The sequence below is a fragment of the Epinephelus lanceolatus genome, chromosome 4 (genome assembly GCF_041903045.1).
Source record: "Epinephelus lanceolatus isolate andai-2023 chromosome 4, ASM4190304v1, whole genome shotgun sequence".
In the NCBI taxonomy this organism is placed as follows: domain Eukaryota; kingdom Metazoa; phylum Chordata; class Actinopteri; order Perciformes; family Serranidae; genus Epinephelus; species Epinephelus lanceolatus.
The window spans coordinates 13,413,414-13,435,523 of record NC_135737.1 but is presented as its reverse complement, the minus strand read 5'-3'; the positions used below and the strand labels follow the sequence as shown (position 1 = coordinate 13,435,523).

Sequence of the window (22,110 nt, the reverse complement as noted above, 5' to 3'; positions counted from 1 at the left end):
TAGACCAAATAATTAATTGAGAAAATAATCATCACATTAGTGGAAACCTTATTGCATAAGCAGATATTGTAGGAAATTAAATGAAAACAATGTCAGTGAATGTTTTATAAGTTCAGCATCAACATTTGGGACTTGGCAGATTCGCTTATTAAACAAGTTAATTATGTTGTTAAGGATTGTAATTCAGCTGGCACCAAGTTTATCACACAGCAAATGTGCTGTTGCAAATTAGTCTCAATATTATATTAGTTAATATAGTTTTTTGTCTGGTCTGTATTCGGTTGTGACAGCAGAGCTTGTAAAAGAGGAGATTTACATAAATATTTGATCTTTTCAGATAATTATTGATTCGGACTACCTACTTTTTCTTTTGTTTTAAAGATTGATTATATAACATATCCATATTCTGTCTTTTGCTCTGTCTTTGTAAAACCTGTTCAGTGTGTGATTCAACCCAAACACTTTTAAAGTCCTGCTTCTCCGCTGCCCTTCACAATGTCAGGTTTGGGTATAATCTGACGGTAAGGGGAGCGCACTATTAAGAAATAAGTCAAGTTTTTTGGAGATAAGATAAAACTTTAATAATCCTTGTGGGGAAATTGAAGAAGCAGACTATCATATACATAATGAAACAGGATATCTGTCAGTTCATCCCGAAAGCTCTGAGCTCAGAGTTGTCTTTGCTGAAATAGTGGAGGTAAAGCTGATACATTTTTACCTCAGGCAGCCTCTCAAACACAGAAGCCAGCTTCACACACACTAAGTTAGCATCTAACCAAATGTGGTGCTGGAGGAGCTCTGGACTGAGACCAGTTCTTTATGGAGCGGCATAAACATGCTGCAAGCCTCTGAGTTAACCTGCAGTGAGGCTGTAAAATGTGGAAAGATATCCGAGGAGATCAGAGCGAGGAGGGAGAGGGGTTGAATAATGAGAGTCCCAGCAGGAGAGACAGAGAAAGGTGAGGAGAGGCAGATGTAGAGGTTGAAGGAGAGGAGAAGAAAAATACTGCTGTTACTAAACAAACTACTACTAATCTCTGCTGCTACTTCGTTAGCTAGTACTTAACTGTGTGAACCAGAAAGCTCCCCGCAGGTATAAAACACAGAGGGCAACTTTCCCCCTCTCTCTTCGCTTACAGTTTACCATGAGATTGATAATGTAATAGCTGCCATAAATCTTTCCATTTAAACACTGATTAGCATGGTGTTTGTTTCTATTAATTCAAACAGGAAGCAGTTAAAGATAGGGTAGGCTGTTTCATTTTGGCATCAGCGGGCAAAAATCCCATAATAAACTTTGAGCATATTGTAATTTAAGAGGACTGAGAGAACACTAGACTTCTGCACCTCATCCTGGCTTTGTTTTCAGGCTTTAGAAAATCTAGCTTGTGACGAGAGAATTTAGCCAATCAGATGCAAGCATCTGCACAATCCAAGCAGACGCACACGCGTGTCCCTTCAGGCAGTGGAAGCCTGGTTCAATGGCGGAGATTCCTGCAGAGAAAATTGCTATTCCAGCATTGGCAACAACTGCCTACACTGCAGAGCAACCCAAAAAAAGAAAGACGGACTTATCAAAAAGAGAATGTGACAATTAACGACAAAATACGTGTCAATATCAGCGTAGTGTTTCAGAAATGAGTGAAAATGTTGCTAATATATTAGCCTTGTGCTAATCGGAGCCAAAGGCCCGACAGCTGCAGCTTCAAGTTCACATTTTAGAGCGCGTTCAGGCCGCATTTTCCTGACAGAACCTGACCTGAGTCCGAGACAATTATAACTGAGCCCGGCCCAAACCCAACAGCCTTTCTGATTTTTAAAAGCAGTTTGATACCTGACAGTTATTGTTTTCATGGTTTCACTTGTCTGTTTACTGTAATCACACATGGACGGTGTGTAAATGACCATCAAAAGGCTGCTGTTACACACACAGCAGCGCATCACAGCACACACAAAACCAACTGCTTTGTTATCACCTGCATTGACGACTAAATCAAAATGCCTCCATACCGCTGGTTTCTCTGCATGGTTTTCAACAGTTTTAAACTTTCTTTATAGCAAGTTTTGTCTAGCATCCTCCATTTTTATTAGTACGGTCTGAATATTTATCCCCTCCTGCCTGAAATATAACTATTGGCCTGTGTTGCATTCAGGCATTGTCACGTAAATAACAAATTCCAGCACTTGAATAGGCCATAGCACAACACAGCAGCATGTCAAGTGGGCTGAACCTGACCCTAACCCTAGCAAAATTTGGGATTTATTATCCAAACCTGGCCCGTCGGGCTCGGGTTGGGTATCCACACTCTACTCTCCCTGCTGCTACAGACCACCTCACCAGGAGGAGAACAGCAGCAGCTCTGGAAACAGACCAGCAGTCTGTGTCCGTAGCAACACACATCCAGCCAGCGCAAACCCCTGCTCCAGGGGAAAGGACAGCCCTGAGTCCAAGCCAGATCAGTTAACATTCTCGAGCTACTGTTAACAGGTTAGACCTGGCGCTGCTGCTGGCCACCAGCTCGCAGTGATACCCTGCACTATGGGGTTTGCGCTGGCTGAATTTGAGTGGCTACAGCCACTAACTCAAGGTCCATTTCCTGAGCAGCTGCCCACTGTCCTCCCTGCAAAAGCAGTCCACAGCAGCAGGGAGCGAGGTGGAGAGACAGTGGGGTGGTGAGCAGCTAATTATTGTTTTATTTGTGGGCTGATAAACAGGGAGATCAGGGCAAAGAGGGTCTGAGTGAATACGCTATGTGCACGCTATGCACGCTAATACGCTATGAAATAAGATCAAATTAATCAATGTATGGGAAACACTGGGTTACCGTATGAAGCGCTTGTGTATGCCCGTGATCATCTGGTGGGAGGAGGGTGTATTTGTTTGTCTTTGTCTTTTTTAGATTCCTGAATGAATAAAACTTTTTGCCACGAGAGGAATTTACTTTGCAAAATTTGCAGAATTTAGCATAAACAAAGTATCAAAAACACATCAACTATAACATAAAACAAAAAAATAAGAATCACAAAAACATCATAAAACAATAAAGAAAAAAAACAAACATCATCATTGAGATATTGATGAAGGACTTGGTCAGAGTTGTTAAGCAGCTGAATGCTATGTGATGTCTCTGTGAGTCTGCATCCTAGGCATCCTCCTCCCTGAAGGTAATAGTGCACATTCAGACCATGCAGGGTGCAGGGGATCCGCTATGATCTTGTGAGTTGGATTCATTGAGTACCTGTCTACTCTAGATTAAATGTAATATTCTTCAAAGAATGATCAATAAAGGAATCTTACTAAAATTTAGGAGAAGTACCATCAAAAACCCTTTGGTGCTTCAAATGATTAGCACTGTTGACTGCAACGTATCATTTTGAGTCTAATCTGAAAAGAGGGTACAAATTTATATGATTGGTCCAAGTGGGCTGCTCTGAAGTTCACTCATTTATTACAGATGTTCCCATTCTCCTTTTTTCTGCAATCTGACATGAAGAAACCTACAATATTACTTTTTTTTAAAGTGCACTATGCTGTGTGAATGAAAAGCATATAGGATGATTGCACGAGGTAAAGACTCAGTATGCCAGGTAATCTCTCCTCAGATTGAAAGTTTGATGAAAGATCAAAAGTAGAGTCAGAGCTGCTGAGTGAGACGAGAGTGATGCAAGAGCTGAATCACATAAAAGAAGCAGAGGGAGGGCTGGATGTAAAAAAAAAACAAAAAAACACACAGTATAAATAGGCTCATCTTCCATGAGTGAATGGATGGAGAAACACTTAGTGAGTACATTACAAAGGTCAGTGTCATCCATTTCAGCAGCGTACCAGTGGATTTCATCGATCACGATGCCAGAAATGAGCAGCAGGGAAGCCAATTTATCCTGAAAGTCTCACTCAGTTCCACTGTGTGATTCTCCACTGATTAAACCAAACCAGATCAGGGTGACAGACCCAATCAAGCCCCACAATGTCAGCACTCTTTGTTGTAACCAAGAATAATAATATTATAGTATGATAAAAAAGGAGACAGCCATTCATTGTTATGTTAATGAATCTAATTTGCAACACAATGATGAAATGAAAGTGCTGCAAGATTATAACAGTGCTGCCAGTTTATAAGTCTAAAAATACTGTGTACATCTGTGTGAGTGTCTGTCGCACTGATCATCAAAGTATTTCAGTGTACAGTATTTCTTAGCTCACTGGTCTCCTGGAAATTTAAATGACTCAGAGTGGCTGTGATCAAATAAAATGAAATCACGTTTATTTGTCACACAGTACAAGGCATAGTGAAATTCTTTTGTACCTAGTTCCAGAAAGCAAGCACACACATACACACACACAAACATTTCATGTGGTGCATTCGGAAGGGTTAAGCAAAGTTTGTACTTTACTCCAATTTCCTGACATTATCCCCTGAATATGATGCGCACAGTCGTTTGTAACTCAGCAAAACCTAACATAGAAACACTACACAGCACCACTGGCAGGGATGTACAGCGATAACCTCCTTTTCTCTTCTAAATGTGGCGTAAACAAACTACACCAACCATGCCACACACTGTCACATCATCCATTTCATCATCTTTTAAGATTTCACTCCTCTGATTGATTTGAGCTCACTTTTCTGCAAATGGATCTCAACATTGTGAAGTGAGCCTCCTGCACCCAAAAAACTGTCAAGACTTTAATTTATAGTTGCCAACACAGCCTCTGTAATTCGTGACTAGGAAAGAAGCAGAAACAAGGCACAGAGAAAACAGAAAAACTAAATGTAAACTGATATTGCTACATGACCCCTGTGTTTGGTGAATTATTTGTGGAGGAATTTTTACTTGACAAATTACGAACATGGCAGATTTGCATGGGGATTAAGATCATAGACAGCCCTTTTAATTATCACATGTTACCAGAGGTCCCCAGGTAGAAAGAAAATAATTGAATAGAAGAGAATAGAATACTATTGTGGCCGAGATTTTTTCGGATGAACTGCGCATCCAAAACCTTTTGTAGACTGTAAAAATACAAGCACATTAACAGACAACACTAACACAAAAGTCCCAACAGAAGTGAGCATCAGTGGATGTTGACAATGAAACGCTCCAGCTGTTATTTTCTGCAGATTATTATTACCCACACTTGTGGAAGAGGAAAGTTCCACACTGACTCTGACCTGCATTCAGCATCTTTGTCTACAGAGGCAGCCTCTGTCAGCAGTGGTTGGTTGCAGGTTTATTAAAACACTTTTCATCCTCACTGTAGTGACATGATTGTTGAAACATTTTCCAGGAATTTAAATTCTGTTGCAAAAAGGAATCACATTTTCCCCTTCTTCATTTCTTCATGTTGCATTGTGGCCCACTCCATCAAGAACATGTTGACATCTGAACACATGGCAGCACGTGGTCTGGCTCATTGGATTATAATGCCAACCTAAAGTGATCTGGGAGTGCTAACAGTCTCCTGTAGATGAGAGAAGTAACTGGAGCCTCTGTTTATGTGTCTGCTGAGGGAAATGCTCTCAGCCCTGCCTCCTCTCAATATTCAATACAAGCAGTTAGACCAGGATTGATGTCAGTTCACTTCAAATTCATAAAATTAAACTGCAGTCCACATAATAATCACTGAAGTCTGGATCTTTTGTTCTGGTAGGTTCTTATAGAGAAAACATTTAATATCAACTAAAAAAAACACCTCCAAAGCTCCTTTTCTTGACTAAAGGGATCTTGCATAACAAACTGTGTATATCTTGAGAATACATCTCATAACACACATTAAATTGTAGGTATCGATATTAGTTGTACATGCTACAGTTGCTGCTTTGTAGAAGTTACTTTACCTTCAGTAAAACCCATGTAGTCATGCTGCAAATGTTTAAGGTTGTGCTCATTTTAACTCCTTTATATAGTGTTTGGTAGTTTAATCTACAGCAATGCATCATATTTGATAAAATCAACAAATGTTTGTTGTGTTGTTGTACATGTATCTCCAAAAAGTCAATTTGTTATGGTGTCAGAAAAACTGTCTGATGATCTTTAAGAAACATTTAAGAAATTTGACAGCAGGTATCAAAGTAGAGTTTTCAACTTCTGAACATTCATGTCTGAAGATAACAACCTTGTTTCTCTGTGTCTCCAGGTCGGTATCATCGACGACGACATTTTCGAAGAGGACGAGCATTTCTTTGTGCGCCTGCTGAATCTGCGTGTTGGCGACGCAGAAGGGATGTTTGAGAGCGACGAAGTGGGTGCCGCCCCGAAAGCTCGCTTGGTTGAGCCCCTGGTTGCTACAGTGACCATCCTGGATGATGACCACGCTGGCATCTTCACGTTCAGCGAGTGCATGGTGCGGGTGAGCGAGAGCGTGGGCACCATGGAAGTGACAGTGGTGCGCAACTCAGGTGCCCGTGGCACCGTCATCCTGCCGTACCACACCGAGTCAGGCACCGCCAAGGCTGGGCAAGACTTTGAGGACGCCCGAGGAGAGCTGGAGTTCACCAACGATCAGACCACGTGAGTCAAATCAATCCTTTATTTATTCATTTATTTATCCAAAAATTTTTTTACGTTTTACATTTTCATACATTCATGTCTTGAAGAATCTCTGCACAACCTCTGTACTCTGCTGCTCGTCACAAAGCAGCTGTGTTGTAAGTTCAGTGCCTTGCTCAGTGGTATGTCACTTCCTCTGCCCTGTTCTCCATGTATAAGCCTGTGAGGAGAGATTACAGTGTTTGAGAGCTGCTGATTTATGTGCTGAACATTGCCTCATCCTTAAAAAAACCCAGTAACAGCACTAAGACAGAAGGAGCAGAGGGAATTTTTTGTTACCTTCTTTGCCCTCTTCATCTTTTTCCTCATCACCCTTGACTCCTCTTCCATCCTCCTCATCTTGTCTCCCTTTTCCCTTTATTTATTCTCACCTTTTCTCTCCTCTTCACCTCTCTCAGCTCCGTCTTCCTTTTCATGCTCTCCTTCTTCATCCGTGTGCTTGCAAGACAGCAGTCCTATCCATTATTTATTAAGGCTGACTTGAAGGGGAGCCCAGCATGTTTGTGTTGAATCCTCTCCAAGTTTCTTGTGAAGAGTGAAAGTTTGTGTTTTGAAATGTTCAGGTTTCTAATTGCTGGGTGATGACTGTGTGAATGTAATACACTTAATTAGCTGCATAAAAGACTGACATTTTCATGACAATGACTCATTTACATGCACAAAGTATTGCATTTTTTGTCCTTATTACGAAAAACACAATATTCCTACTAAGTTGTTTACACAGCTAATGACAATAAGTTTTCCATTAATGTTTCTGTTAACATGCAGCTGTGCATATTCCGATTACCATGCCCTAACATTGTCTGTCACATCAAAATATTGAAAGGTGGATGTCTGGAGCTGCCTGTGCCATTTTGCTTCCTTGCATTAGAATAGAATTTTTTTTTCGGTGGCGGATTTGTTGAACCTGAACAGTCTCTTTTTCATCCTGTCAACCACCTTCTTGAAATAGTTGCCGTTGCAATATTTGCACATATCCAAAAACCTGTTGGTATTCAAGTCTGTTTAAAAGTAGGTGTGTTTCTCCTTCCGAACAGAAATGTGGGCTTTTCCTTTTGGCATGCATCTCTATCCCAGCCTTGTATACTTGGTTAGTTGGTTTGTATACAATACATCAATGACAATGCAGAGAGCTGACTGTAAACACACACACACACACACTTATAAGGCATCTGTTTAATGGCTTTGACACAGGTGCGTTTCCTTGTTTCAGAGGCCTGGTTTTATGTTTGCGCAGCACGTGTCAAAATCGACTGTTGCTTGTGTGATTCCAGCAGCTCTAAGCTGATGTAGACTGGCAGGTTCATTGACTGACAGAGACCTGGATTAGGTGAGACAGGGCTGGTGATGAATACTGGCTGAGTGGATGGATCTAAAGTGTGTTTTTGTGACCATGAAGAACTCTATATAATATTTCTCCCAGTCTCAGCACCACCTCGGCTCTGCTCTAATGGGGGAATTTATACCGGATTGTTCGTCCGGTGGTTAATGATGGCCCTGTCAGCATGTCTGAATATTTGTCAAAGCATCCGACCAAATACCTGAACATTTCTGCTGTTGGACAGACAGTGTTGTCATCTTTTTCACCTCATTTACAGCCACAGGCTTCGTCTGTCTGCCTTCTCTGCCACTTGTGGCCTTGCTGCTTGATTACTGATGAGGCACTAACAAGCCTCTGGAGCCAACTTTCACTGGAAAAATCGCTGTGACTGCAGTTCCACTTCATGCTTCTGCAGCTAGCCCAGAGTACTTTTACCTCCCTCCTTCTGACCACAGCATGTCATGTAGAATGATAGTAGGGACCTCTGCTGGGAACTGTTAGACCACATCTGTCTCCGACCTCCAGTCCACTTCTGGAACCAGAAGCTTCACTTGTGTTTTGTTTTTTGTTTTCTTGCTGTACGTATCCATCTTGCTTTGCTTAGATGCTGAATTTGTCTTGACCAGGATGCCGGGCTTTCCTTTTCTCCAACCCATTTTCTATCCTGTAGTACCTCCGAGAGCTTTGCAAACACCTACTCTGTAGTCATGCCTGGTTGTGACCATAGCCTGTAAATAATGGATGAATCTTCTGTGACATCACCCATTTGTTTGTGGACTCCCATTTTGAAGCCTTGAATTCAGCACTTTGGCCATAACCGTCTTGGACTTTTGGAGCCAAAAGTGACCATACTGACTGGCTTCTGGATCCAGCCTCATGTAGCCATTCAAAGAACTGCAGTTTTCGGCACCTCTGCTTTGGCTTCATCATTCAGTCCTGTAACGTGCCTATTTTGCAGAGAGAATATCTTCTTCACTCAGCCTGGGGGCCTCAAGCCTAGGACTGAATCACAGCCATGCTGATACTTAGTACAGCAGCACTCTCTCTTGTGAGATATTGCTTAATTGTGCTGCAACCTTACCTCAACCTGAGTGTTTGCAGTACCTTAATAAATTAGGGCTGATCGTCAGTTGCTTATCTGAACTGAACATCTTTACATATTTAATGGAATCAGCAGGTATTGTTGGGCTAAGTGTTGTCAGTAAATAACCAGCCTGTTAGTATCCAACAGTTTGATCTACAGGCTCAGATTGAGATTGGACATAACAGTCTGATGCTGCTGTGCTGTGGTAATTTGTCACCCGCATCATTTAGTGATTTACCACACTGACATTGAATATTCACATATCTGATTTGCCTCAGATCTCAGTGTAAAGTCTTGGTAACCTGCTATACAACACCTAATTAACATTTTCCTGATTCTTTCCTGATGTGACGGCGCCATTCTTTCCCTCAAACGCAGCCTTGGCGATTTGTGCTTAATGACGCGATGCCGGTCTGGTCCAGTGGCTCTGAAACATTTAATTAAATAGAATTAATTTTCATGTCAGAACTTTGGAGAGACCAGTGACGTGTCAGCACAGTTTATAGCTTTCAGCAGTGTCCTCATGGCTGTGACTCTCCTGCCATGCTGTTTTATTATCTTTCTGTCTGCTCATCCTCATCTAATGATCTCCCTCCTTCATTTCTGTCATTGTCACGCCACATTGCTCTCCAGTCAGGGCAACTGGCCACGGGCTACATCTGTCTGTCTCTCCACCTTTCATTTTGCACTTACTGTCCATCAGTTTCCCCTCGCTCTGGTGGGTCTCCTCTCTCTCTCTCTGTTTCCATCTTCCCTTACTCCTTCTCCTATGTACACACCTTTCCTTTCTAGATATTTCTTCATACATTCCTCTTTTGTTTTTTCTATCAGTAGCTTACCTCTTCAATCTGTTTTGTCTACTCCCATTTCTTTCCTCTCCTGTATGCTTCATTTTCTCCCTCCCCTCTTAAATCTCTTCCTCCTCCCCTTTTCCTTCCCTCCATCTCTCCTTTCCTTTTCCTCTATCTCTCTTTATCTTTCTCTATCTATTGCTCCCTCTGTGTCTATTGTCAGTGTAGATTTTCCTCTGTCCTCAGTGAGCTGGTTTTCATTTCAGTCTGGTGGTCCTCAGAGACACTAACAGGTCTTGTCATCATCGCTTCATCTTCACTTTCTCTCCTCCAATATGTAGCTGTCGTTCCTCATCATATCTCACTTTTTCTTTTAATACTTTCACTCCTTTTTTATGAATAGCCAGCTAAACACTTTGCATACACATGGGTACAGAAAAATAAAAGAGTCTTGTGTTCTCGGGGCCAGATGCATAAACCTGTGGATAGATTCACAACTAAAACTGCGTGTAGTCACAAAAGCAGAAATGTGCATATTTATTATTTTTGTCAGATTTATAAAACCACGCATATGCCTTATTCTGTTTTATAAATCTGGATCATTGTGGTGCTGGGCGAACATGCACGAGCCGTTCCACACCCATTGTTTGCCATAATTGGATGTAGAAACACCTTGAAACATCTATTGGCATATTGATACTTGTGTCCCTCCCCCATTGTGTCACTCAGTGAGGTTCTCACACTTCTGAAATTACACAGAGCGCTGTGCAGCCTGCAAAGATAATAACACAATAAGTGAAATTAGCAAACAGTCTACAAACAGTTTTAACCCTCTCTCAACTTATATTCAAGATCCACTTTATCATCAGTCGCAGCTATCTCAGCTAAAACCATGCGTATGCCTGGACTGAAGAATACATGGGGTGCACACATTCTTCCTTTATAAATACCAGTTTATGTGTGGGGAAAAAGGCGTATGCATGGTGTTTGTGCGTACACATTGTTAATGCATCTGGTACTGCAGTATCTCAAGACTATTTTAGATTATTGGAGATACTACAGTGTCCTGGCCTTTTATCTTTTTATCCACCTGTGACTGAATTATTGATACTGTCTCTCTCTGCATCCTGCTTCCTTCTGCTGTGATTTACACAGCAGCTGGTCCCGATCAGACAACAAGAGGGAGGTGTGTGTGTGTGTGTGTAGGTGCGTGGGTGTGTGGGTGGGTGTACGGGAGTGTGTATGGATGCTCCCCTGCATACATATGTGAGATTGTATGTTTGTTTACAGAAATGCAAAATATTACAAAGTTTGTTGTTAATTCTTTTGTTTCTGTGTGTGTGTTTTGTGTGTATGTGTGTGTGTGTGTGTGTGTGTGTGAGCAGTCAGACGTTCCAGGTGAGGATAATTGATGATGAAGAATATGAAAAACATGAAAACTTCTTCATTGTGTTGGAGGAGCCACGCTGGCTTAAGAGAGGAATCTCAGGTAGGTTTTTTTTGTTGTTTGTTTTTGTTTTTCTTTAACATATTTGATGCGATTGTCTTGTTTTACCAAAAGACACTTAAGACAAATGGATCAAGAGGAGTAAAATCCTTTAGTTTCTTACACAGACGCCGATGATGTCAGCACGCTGGCGGACACTGTCGTCTGTGGACATTCCCATAGGAAAGTTGTAATAGAACTAGCACTGGCTCCCAGCGGCAGTGATGTGACTGGATCCAAATCTGTGTACTTCTATACTTCCTCGACCAATGGCTGATTAGCTTTGCCTTACACCCGCCTACACTTGAAATGCTGTTCCCCGAATTGTTGTCCATAGTACAACAGAAAAGGAAGTGTTCAGTGCATCGCAAGAAGAGATTAAAATGGATATGATTTCATTTGATTCAGCTATATTGCATCTCTGTTACATGTAACGCAGGTGCCGTACCTATGGCAACGCCGTCATGTGGTCTGGATATCCCCGTCCATTTCTATTACAAAACAAAAGACGAATGTCCCCAGACTCCCATCCCGAAGTAAGGGAGGCTGGTCACGCAAGACTAAAAATCCTTTTGATCTGTTCACCTGGACACAGACACACAGACAAGATACACATAAACACTTTTAGAGGAAATCATTAAACTTGTTATTCACAAAAAAATATATATAATTCTTATTAAAAATCATAGAAAATAGACTGTCCTTTTAACTCCATAACTTGTCTTAGAAACTCTTATTTTAAAGTTTTCTTCAGCATCAAAGTAATCCTTGGATATTAGTCTGTACATCCATGGGTAGATAACAACACGAACAGGCTAGCCAATAACTTATTTGGCATTCTTTCAATGCTGACAATTTGCCAAAATGTCAACAAATACAGGATAAAAAAACAGGGCTCAGTTTGTCACCCACAGATTACCATGCTCCCAGGAGTGCAGCTCAGACTTGCTTCCAACTTCCTTTTCCCACTGGCCACTTGTGGTATTACAGCAAAAAAACAAAACAAAACAAAACAAAAAAACAAAAAACAAAATCTATTTTCCCCATGGACCACCTTTACAAAAGAGACGCCTGTAAAACTGTTGACAGGACACCTCCAACTGTAAACAAAGTCAGTCTATTGTGAATATTTGATCCATGGAAGTTTTATTTTTGTAAAACATTCCTTGAGCCAAGAAAAGCAATTTAAAAATCAATTAATTCACATTAAATATAGAATATAAACAATATGAATGATGCTGTTAAATGTAAACAGTAGGGTTTTTTTTAACTAAATTAGTGGAACGTTGTGATCTTTCACTGTTTATTTGTTCATATTTGGAAAAACACTGCTAACAAAGAAACTACTGCAAACTTTTGTGCTGCTTTAGTTTGTGTATTCTGAGTTTTGCTGCAGCCTGTTCGTTTCATTTTGTCGTTTGTTCTGTTTTGTTTTGTTTTTTTTAGCTGTCTCAGTGACCCACTTCTCCCACAGGGATCAATAAAGTTCTTAGACACAAAGACTCACACACATTCAGGGATCCATCCATTCATCCATTACCTATCACTGCAACAACACAAGGACTCAGCTGCCTCCTTTATTCTTTGTAATGTGAAAAGAGAGAAAAACACAGAGAGCTAGAGAGAGACAGACAGACACGAGTGTTTATTTGAATTTCTGAAGATTTTCTTAGAAGTCAGACAGCCGTCGCCACAGTGTGTAACTAATTTAGAGATTACAAAAACACGCGCAGCTGTCTGATGGAGGGATAAGAGGAGAGGATTTTTATTAATGGTAAATACTACAGTGAAGTGATGTATGCAGGAACTCACTCTAAGTTGGTTCTGTGAGTTTGTGTTTGTACTTTCATCTGAATGTGTGAAGTAGAGTTTGATGTGTTATTAGATGTTGCTGTCAGCCTGAATGTGTACTATCACTTACTGCTCTTTTTTCCCCTACCCCCTCTGTCCTCTTTACAGCTCTGCTGCTCAACCAAGGTAAGACCACTGGATTATTCCTTCTGCTTCATACTCAAAGTCCAAGGCTGATTTGATGTGTCAGGAAATTTAAGTAGGGCTGCAACCATAGGCAGCATAGACAACGCATCTACACTTAACCCCACTGTACAGAAAAAATATCCCTCATACGGCTGCTGCCATCTTGCTCATTCGGAGCCAGAATCTGCGCAGTATCGATCTCTGCGGTATCAAGTTTCCCATGCATACAGCCATCCAATTAATCGCAAGCAGCGTCACTGAATTCAGCCCCACTGATTTGCTCACACAGTTGTCAATCATGATGTAAAATCACTGTTTTATAGCATCAGATAACTAATTAAAACCAAACTTATCAGAAAAATGAACATTAAACACACAGCAGCGTGATGAAAACAACCTTAAATGACAGAAACCATGTTTGGGAAAAATTTAAATGATGTGTACTTTGGGTTTTTAGTTTGGGACATGTCCCACCCACTTCAATTTTTCGCTTCAATTTTGGGGAGCTGTCATGTCCTCCATCTTTTAATACAATCTATGGCTGTAACAAAACATAATTTTTTTCACTGATTAACCTGTAAATTATTTTCTTGATTTATCATTAATTGTGTGTTCAATTGTCTTGTTTTGTCTGAATTTGTCAGAATATGGCCTAATGCAATTTTCAAATCACAGGGGGTGCAGTATTTGTTAGAGGCAAAATGTGTGTCAAAATACTATTTTAGATTAGATATTGTCGTGCTGCAGAAATGTCTGGCTTACACATCATATTCTACCAACTTAAGAAAACATCTTTGTTTGGTTTCCCTGCAAATATCATATCATAATCTTATTGATATGTTTTTCAATGAAAATGAAAATATCACTGTGACAATTATCATTTGATTTAAAGGACAACTTCGGTATTTTTCAACCTGGGCTCTATTTCCCCATGTGTATGTGTGCGTATGATTCATGGGTACCACTCGTTCTAAAATTGGTTCAGTATTGAGCCGCGAAACGAGCTAAAACGGTAATGGGGGCAAATGTGTCCCGTATAAAAGTGCTTATCGCCAGTGTTATCTCTGTAGATAGCATATTGTAGCAGCCCTGTGGCAGTGGTGACTGTGAATGAGTGGAGTCAGCTGTCAGTCAGTGTTGGAGCAGAAAGGCGGAAGGTGTCCCCGCTTGGTACTGTAAGTGAGTATGTGTGTGTGAAGTGTGTGTTTTTTCGCCACTGACCGGTTCAGATCACCAGTGCTATCTCTGTAAATAGCATACTAGCCTTTCCCTTACCTCTGGGCTGTGTGATGTCACGAGCTTTGCTCCACTGTGTCTGTAGCTCTCTCTACCCGTGGGACAGCCGTTTTCTTGAGGAGGAGGTGTTTCGGGATTGGATGTCTTCTCTTCTTCGGCTGGCAGTAGTCATCTTGGGAGAAGTGAGCACTGCAGACCCGATGGTCTGCAAGGCGCAGTGTCTGGAGAGGAGTGTTAGCATCCATTTGTAGCACAACTAGCCACAACTTCAGCATCTCGCCGTCCAACAAAGGCAGCCTATGAAAGCTGTACGGGGTGTTGCGCGACATCCTGTTCTTGCGTTCGGGAAAAAGGCCCGTTTATTTGAGCACTCCAAAAACTCCGGTAACACCCCAGAGGGTAGCACATAAAAGACTCCGTCCTCTGACTCTTCTAGCGTAACATACACACTTCCTACACACATACTCATTTACTGTACCAAGCGGGGACGCCCTCCCACTCTCTGCTCCAACACTGACTGACAGCTGACTCCACTCATTCACCCTCACCACTGCCCCAGGGCCGCTACCAATGTCGTGCTGTTTGTGCCACTGTTTTGTGGGTTCATCAGTTTCTGGCCAGTAATCATTCAGGGAGGCTCGCTGAGTTTACTCACTATTTTTCTCAATCTGAGTGTTACTTTCATAGTTTGGGACACGATTCTTATCAGTATCAATGGTGTTACCACGTTACATACTTCATGTAATGTTAGATACTTAATGAAATGTTATGAAGGAATGAAGCAAGTAAAGTTACGTACAAAATGTTAAGTTATGTAGATTAGGGTTAGGAAAAGAAACATGGTTGGGCATCGTCATGTTATCTACTTAACCCTATGGGCCCGAACGACGCATAGTGCATCCAAATTCACACCCGTTCTTCTCTGTGGATTTTCTCTGCGACCTTGCGTCATAGCAAGAAGCCACGCATATCATGTGAAACAGCGGAACTGTAGCTTTCCGAGAAGGCCAAGCACTTGTCGGTACTCCAATATTTTCACAGCGAAAAAAAAATGATAAAGTTACATTAAAATGATGTATAACAGAGCTTTCATACAGCTTTGCACACACATCACTCTTGGACGGATTACTCGCGAATGCAGGCTCGCACAGAAATGCCATATGCCATAATGCATATCACATGAAAGCGCAGGAGCAGAGCTTTCCAGGGATACTACACACATCATTGTACTGTCATCCCATCATGCTATAAATACAGATTGATTGTCTACAAAATAAAAACCTGACGAATTTCTTTACAACCCATTATACAGATCTTGTTATCAGTCACTTCATATAGTGAGGAATACCGTATCTTACCACGTCTTAGGCTTGCGTGTGTTTCTCCCTGTCTATCCACATTTGTAGTCCGGCTTTCAAGATGCAAATATCTCCATATTGTCCAGTTGACACTCCATCAAACTTTGTATGACAAGACCAGCCACTTCACCTTTGCGCACCCAGACAACTGCAGCCTAATTATGCATGCATGACAAGGCCGTAGTCACCATATACATTGAGGGGGACATGTGCCCCCCCACCAATGCCCACAATGTTCCCCTAGTATATAACTGAAACTGAAAAACAACAACAAACTTGTTTACTGCAAACAAAGTGGCAAATATTATCTTGGAGGAGATCATTGCACTTGGTTGATTATTTTTCTATGATCTTAGATGTAAATATTGCATGTTTCTTTCCGATAAAACACAGTTTTTTGAGTCAATGGAATTTCTTGCAATAATGAAAAAATACTGGCAATCATGTCCGCCTGGCACAAACCACATGTTTTGGACAACTGTGAAGTGACAGAATGTCCCAGCATCATGGTTCTGATATTGCCAGATTCCAGAGAGTCTCCCCTCTTCATATATGGCAGAATATGTCTTCTTCCAACTTGCTATGGTGAGATACATGTAAAAATGTAAGAATTTAGTCACACGGATTTGTTTTTTTCATTGATATAACAATCAATATAAAATACAGGCACATAGAAGGACATGAAATGATGGCAAATCTGGTTAGCCCAGATTGTCCTGAAAAAAAAAACAAGATATAGCATGTGTATGTAGCCTTTATAATGACTGTGATATGAGCTTAAAAGTAAAGGCAGTAAAAATACCCCAAAAACGCCTAGGGCCCATAGGGTTAACAGTAAGGTTACATACATAGCGTAAAGTTGCATAGGTTTAGGCAAGTAAAGTTACATTACATACATTGAGCATAGCGTTGGTTCAGGCAGGACACAATGTCAAGCTCAGCTCACATCCCAGCTACATCAGCTGATTTCAAACAGCCAATCAACTGATTGATAAAAGGGAGTCAGCTGATAAATCACATGATTCCTTCCTAGAGAGGCTTTCTGCATAGGCCCGAGGAAAGGCAGAGAGGCCCCAGAACCGAGGCACTGCCAAATATAATACTTTAAATGAAAATAAAGTTTTCTTTGATTAAAGTTTTCCTGACTGAATTAATGTTAGGGTACATAGGTTAGGTTTTGGAGAGTAAAGTTAGGTAGGTTAGTTTTAGGAAAGAAACACGGTGATGATGTACCTTAGACCTTAGACCTTGTACCTCAAAGTTCACTTGGTTTCACACAGGAGACAAACACCTATCTCCTGGGGGAAAGTCCTGTGTTTGTTTGGCCCATCCAACTCTTTAACCTGCCTCTTTATGCAAACTTTCACTCTTCATACCACATCTTTCTTGGCCCTCATCAGCACATTGGTCACATGATCACGGCCCTCCTGATTATACACAAATTCTGGTGAACAATTCTCATGGGCATACATACGAACAGTGCAGCCTGAGTAATAACAGTTATTCATTTATCATTTATTAATTTTCTGTAACTGCTTATCCTGATGGGGGTTGTGGGGGGGCTGGTGCCTATCCCAGCTGACATTAGGAGAGAGGCAGGGTACACCCTGGACAGGCCGCCAGACTCTCACAGAGCTTACACATAGAGACACTCACATTTAGAGTCACCAATAAGCCTAGCCTGCACATCTTTGGACTGTGGGAGGAAGCCGGAGTACCCACAGAAAACCCAAGCTGACACAAGGAGAACATGCAAGCTCCACACAGAGGGGCAATGCTAATATATAACCACTGTACCACCGTGCCACCCTCTGAGTAATAACAATGAACCACTTATTTAATAGCTGAATTCTGGGAACTCGATGACTTCACTGAAAAGAAGTGTGGCGGGAGTCTGCAGGAGCTGACGTGTACCTCAGAGGGGTAATGACATACTCAGAGAGCAGTAGTGGAATTAAAGAAGTAATATGATGAAAGATAAAAGTTCCATTCTTTTGAAATTTCTTAAAAAATAAGTCTTATTCAATGTACATATGAATATCATTATTGTCAAAAACAATGTTTCCATATTACTTCTTTTTTTTTCACATGTAGCAAAGTTAGAATCTGACAAAGTAATTTATTTCACTCTGCAGTGCTTTGGAACAGATGCCACAGTTTCTCTCAGCTGCAGTTGTTTTTCCTGCAGTCACTCAGGTTTTTCCGCTCAGCTGGGACATTGTTTACTCTGTACCACATTGTAATGGCCTGGCTCACTTTCCTGGGGTCCGTTTCACAAAACAGGTTCAACAAACTCTGAGTCAAATCCTGAACTCTGAGTTGATCTACTCTGAGATAGGAAACTCTGAGTTTCCGGTTCCAGAACAGCTGATTTGAATCAGTTTAATCAACTCGGAGTAGTTTCACCTGGAGTTAAGCGCGTGCACCACAACTATAAAAAGCCAGCATCAATGGAGCCCCGATTCGACGAGTCACCATGGCAACGGGGAGGGCTGCGTTTTTCACCCCACTAGAATTAGAAATCTTAATGCGCTCATACGGCGAGTTTGCACACGTTTTCAAAAAGAAGTGCAACACCGCTGCAGCTGCAAAAGAGAGGGAGACGGCGTGGGAGAATGCATAAGTTTAAATGTAGTCCTTTGCAATCACAATAATATTACAGGGGGAAACTGCTTGAATGGTAGCCTATTAATTTATTTCATTTAAGTGCAATCCCGCGGGGGAGAAGCGCACTTGGCAGCAGTTTAGGATGAAATATAAAAACATTGTTCAAACAAGTAAGGCTCAGCATAATCTCATGGGGGTACCTCATTTTGATCATGTTTTACATTGTAAAGTAAATATTAAGTGGCTGTTTGACTGTGCAGTTGTTGTATCCCCAACATAATGCTGTTTTCACACACATAAATGTCTTCTCATCTATATCATGTTCTGTTAAATAATTAAGCCTATTTAAACTAACACAGACTTCTACTCAGCCAACAGAAAGAAGGCAGATGGCCATAAAACGAGCACACTTTTCTGACCGCCCCGCATAAAGTTGCCTTACTCAAGTGCTCAGCATCTCCGACATTGTACAAAAAACTTCCATTTGCAAAGAAACACAGCGCATTTTTATACAGTCTATGAGCGCAACACACAATATCTGCTGGGATGTGAGAGCATGACTACGATTGGTAATGTTGCAAATGTAAGGACGGATTAGGTTGTGTATGTAGATGATGGACTGTGACTTGAAACAGTACCGCTCAAAAAGATAATTGTGTGGAAATGCTAAAACATCTATGCGCGGTCTGATAACCATCTCCTGACGAATATTTAATTCTCTGCGCAGTCTTCATCCACGGGATCGTTATCAAAAGGACATGCCATGTTAGTGAAAAAAGTCGCCACCTACTGTGCCTAATGGACTTCTAATACTGACTCTGATTTTTTAAATGATTTTTTTAATGACAGACGGCAGAACTAGGCTACGCCAAAACTCGCCTGCTGACTGAATGAATGAGGAAATCAAATGGAGTGTGTGGCTCTGAAAGAGGGCGGAGACAGAGAGAAACTCGAGGTTCATTGAGAAAAACCTGGTCCCGACCAGGTTAGGTTCACAGAGTCTGTTACTACGGTAACTGACCGAGAGCTTAAGTTACCTCTCTCTCTGAAACAGGCTACAGTTACCCCTCTTTCTCTGGTTTGAGTTACCTCCCTTTTTGAAACAGAAAACTCAGAGTTTCCCTCATTTCAGGGTTAACAGACTCTGAGTTTTCACTAAACCTGCTTTGTGAAACGGACCCCTGGCGTCTCTCTTAGCCCTGCTTGGGGTAGCGATGGGTATTTGTTTGTTTACATTTGGATCACAGCAGAACTGGCCTCTGTGAATCTCTGCACGGCACAATGGAACATTTTGGAAATAAATGCTTACAAATGAGTCGGCGCTCCACATACTGGGCTCGGTGTGGGTACTGATGCAGATAGATCACTGTGTTTATGGCCTTGCATAGACAGCCAAATGGGGTAGCTTATACGCCTGCCGTGGGTTTACTTCATTATATACGTATATCATACTATACTTTAATATTATATTTCTTTTTCACTATTTTGGAGGCGAGAGAGTAAATAGGACAACTTTAAAACTTTGCTTATATGGAAATTGTTCTTGGATTCAATACAAAACGGAGAGAGCAGAAGACAGAACGATACTGGGATGTGTTTATTGATTTTTGGAATAGTGCAGCTGAATCTAAATCAACTCATCCTGCAAAGGAGAAGAGCGCCTCCTCCCTGCTAATTGACAACCCGATGATTTGAGTGCAGATTAGTTTTGAGCAGGGAGTCCTCTGAGCTCGTGACAAATCAAAATATACCAAAGAAAAGCAATTTTCTCCGAACAGCAGCGGCTGAGGGCTGAATCCAAAGGAGACGAGATTTGCCAATAATAAAGCAAACCTGCAGCCAAAACGCTTTTTAGTGCCCAATAAAGAAGATTTATTTATTAATCTCCCCAGTGTGCACAAGTCACTGACAGTGTGTTTTTGGTCTGATGAAGTCTTTGAAACTTTTCAAAATTCAAAATACCTCTTGCTGCCACTCAGAAAGCACAACAGAACAGCGTTAACCTCAAATGACAGACAATAAGAGGCAGCCAGAGCTGAATTCACATGCCGAGGGATCAATGAAATGTGCTCTGAGAGCGGGAGGCCCTGCGGCATCGTTGTCCTGGAGGTGATTTCTTGTTCGACCTCCTGTCGGCCCGTCCTCTGGTGAAGGCTGAAAAATGATGTTGCTAAGAGGAAGCACCTCAAAATGAAGTGAAGCCATGTTTGAGTGCACGTGCTGTATTAGTGCGTGTCTGATTGTGTGTGTGTTCATGACAGCTTGAAATAGTTTCAATGAATACTGCAGGGACGGTTGCCATATGCTGCTTTACTCCTTTACTCCTGCAGTCTTTTCATAATTAAACACGGGCAGCCTTTGAAGAGAGAGGGGAGGGCAATAATCTCTGCCTGTTCTACATGCACACACACACACACACACACACTGTCTCCATACTCTCTCACTCCTGATCAGAAAGGAAGAATGAGAAAATGCCACTTGAGGAAGTGTTCTTAAAGCTCTTTGTGGACCACCAGACTGTTACAGCCTCTCTTTGGTAAAGAGAAGAGACTTTAGAATCCCTGATTGGCTCAATTTCTTACACATTTCTTGAGCTCTGCTGTTGCCACTTGCATTGCAGTGGAGTTAGTAACACAAAAAGGGCCTCATGTCAGCATTAATCCCCTCTTCTTGCGAAGTGGTAGCTCTCTATCTCTGTCTTAAATACTGCATGGAGGCCCAGGACACACGGTTAAGCTTTGTGAAAAGAGTTAGGAGCTTCACTTCATCTATCTGTGTATCAGTCAAACCTCCTGAAGAGACCTCATTTCTAGCACCGCAAGTTTTGCTGTTGTTGTTTGCAGACAGCAGAAGACCCGCTGTCATCAGTTGTCCAACTATCAGCTGGCTGTCTGTCTCTCCACTCTGCGTGTGAGTGTGTGTGTGTGTGTGTGTGTGTGTAAGAGCACACACAGAGCACACACACATCATAAATGACAACAGTCAATGAGTGCAGTATGAGACTGTGTATTTATGTTATTATTTTTATTATGTTAACTTATGTGCACTCTTGTTTGTCATCTGTGGTGCATGGTGTTTCACTGCAGACCCTCACGACGCCACTGCAAGTGCAACAACAACAACCCCACAAGCAAACGACCAATTAGAGTAATTTATTAATGTAATCTGCACATAAGATGTCCAGACAAACAAACACTTAATGGAATACAGTTCTTACAGGTAACTCAGGAAAATTATTTCATATAAAAAAGAAAATAAAACATTAAGGAGCAGCTTGCAGGCAGCTTTCTTCTTGAAGCATTGCAGAGCTTTTCACTTGTCAAGCACACTCACTGGATTGATTTTAAGAACTTTAAAGTACTTTATGTGTGTGCACTGTGCCGCTGTATTAGCCAGGAAAATATAAGTAACAGATCAGGACTCAATATTAAATGACTGGGATGGGAATAGGAGGCAAAAAAAAAACTTAATGAGGACATCCCTAGTGAGTGTCGGTTGAAGTCACATGAAGATGTCACCCTGGGCTCTGGGGAAATTGTGGTGGACATTTTTCTTTGAAGCATAAACCCAAAAGGTCATTTTTAGCTGTGTGATTTTGGGCGAGTGTGGTGATATCTTTGGCGGTCAATCACAAACAGTTGTCCTACTCCTCTCACTGTGAAACACTTCCACTGACAGGTTTTAGAGCTTTGGCAACA

At 41.5% G+C, this 22,110-nt stretch overlaps 1 protein-coding gene across 2 annotated transcripts in view; it reads left to right on the top strand.

The window, feature by feature from the left end:
* The window catches only part of slc8a2b (solute carrier family 8 member 2b), a 289,543-nt gene that overhangs the window by 256,363 nt on the left and 11,070 nt on the right, over positions 1 to 22,110 (top strand). For both annotated transcript variants that reach the window (XM_078166917.1, XM_078166916.1), the window contains exons 11-13: positions 6,140 to 6,513; positions 11,134 to 11,237; positions 13,194 to 13,211. In XM_078166917.1, the coding sequence (XP_078023043.1) occupies positions 6,140 to 6,513; positions 11,134 to 11,237; positions 13,194 to 13,211 (496 nt within the window). The remainder of the gene's footprint in view (positions 1 to 6,139; positions 6,514 to 11,133; positions 11,238 to 13,193; positions 13,212 to 22,110) is intronic.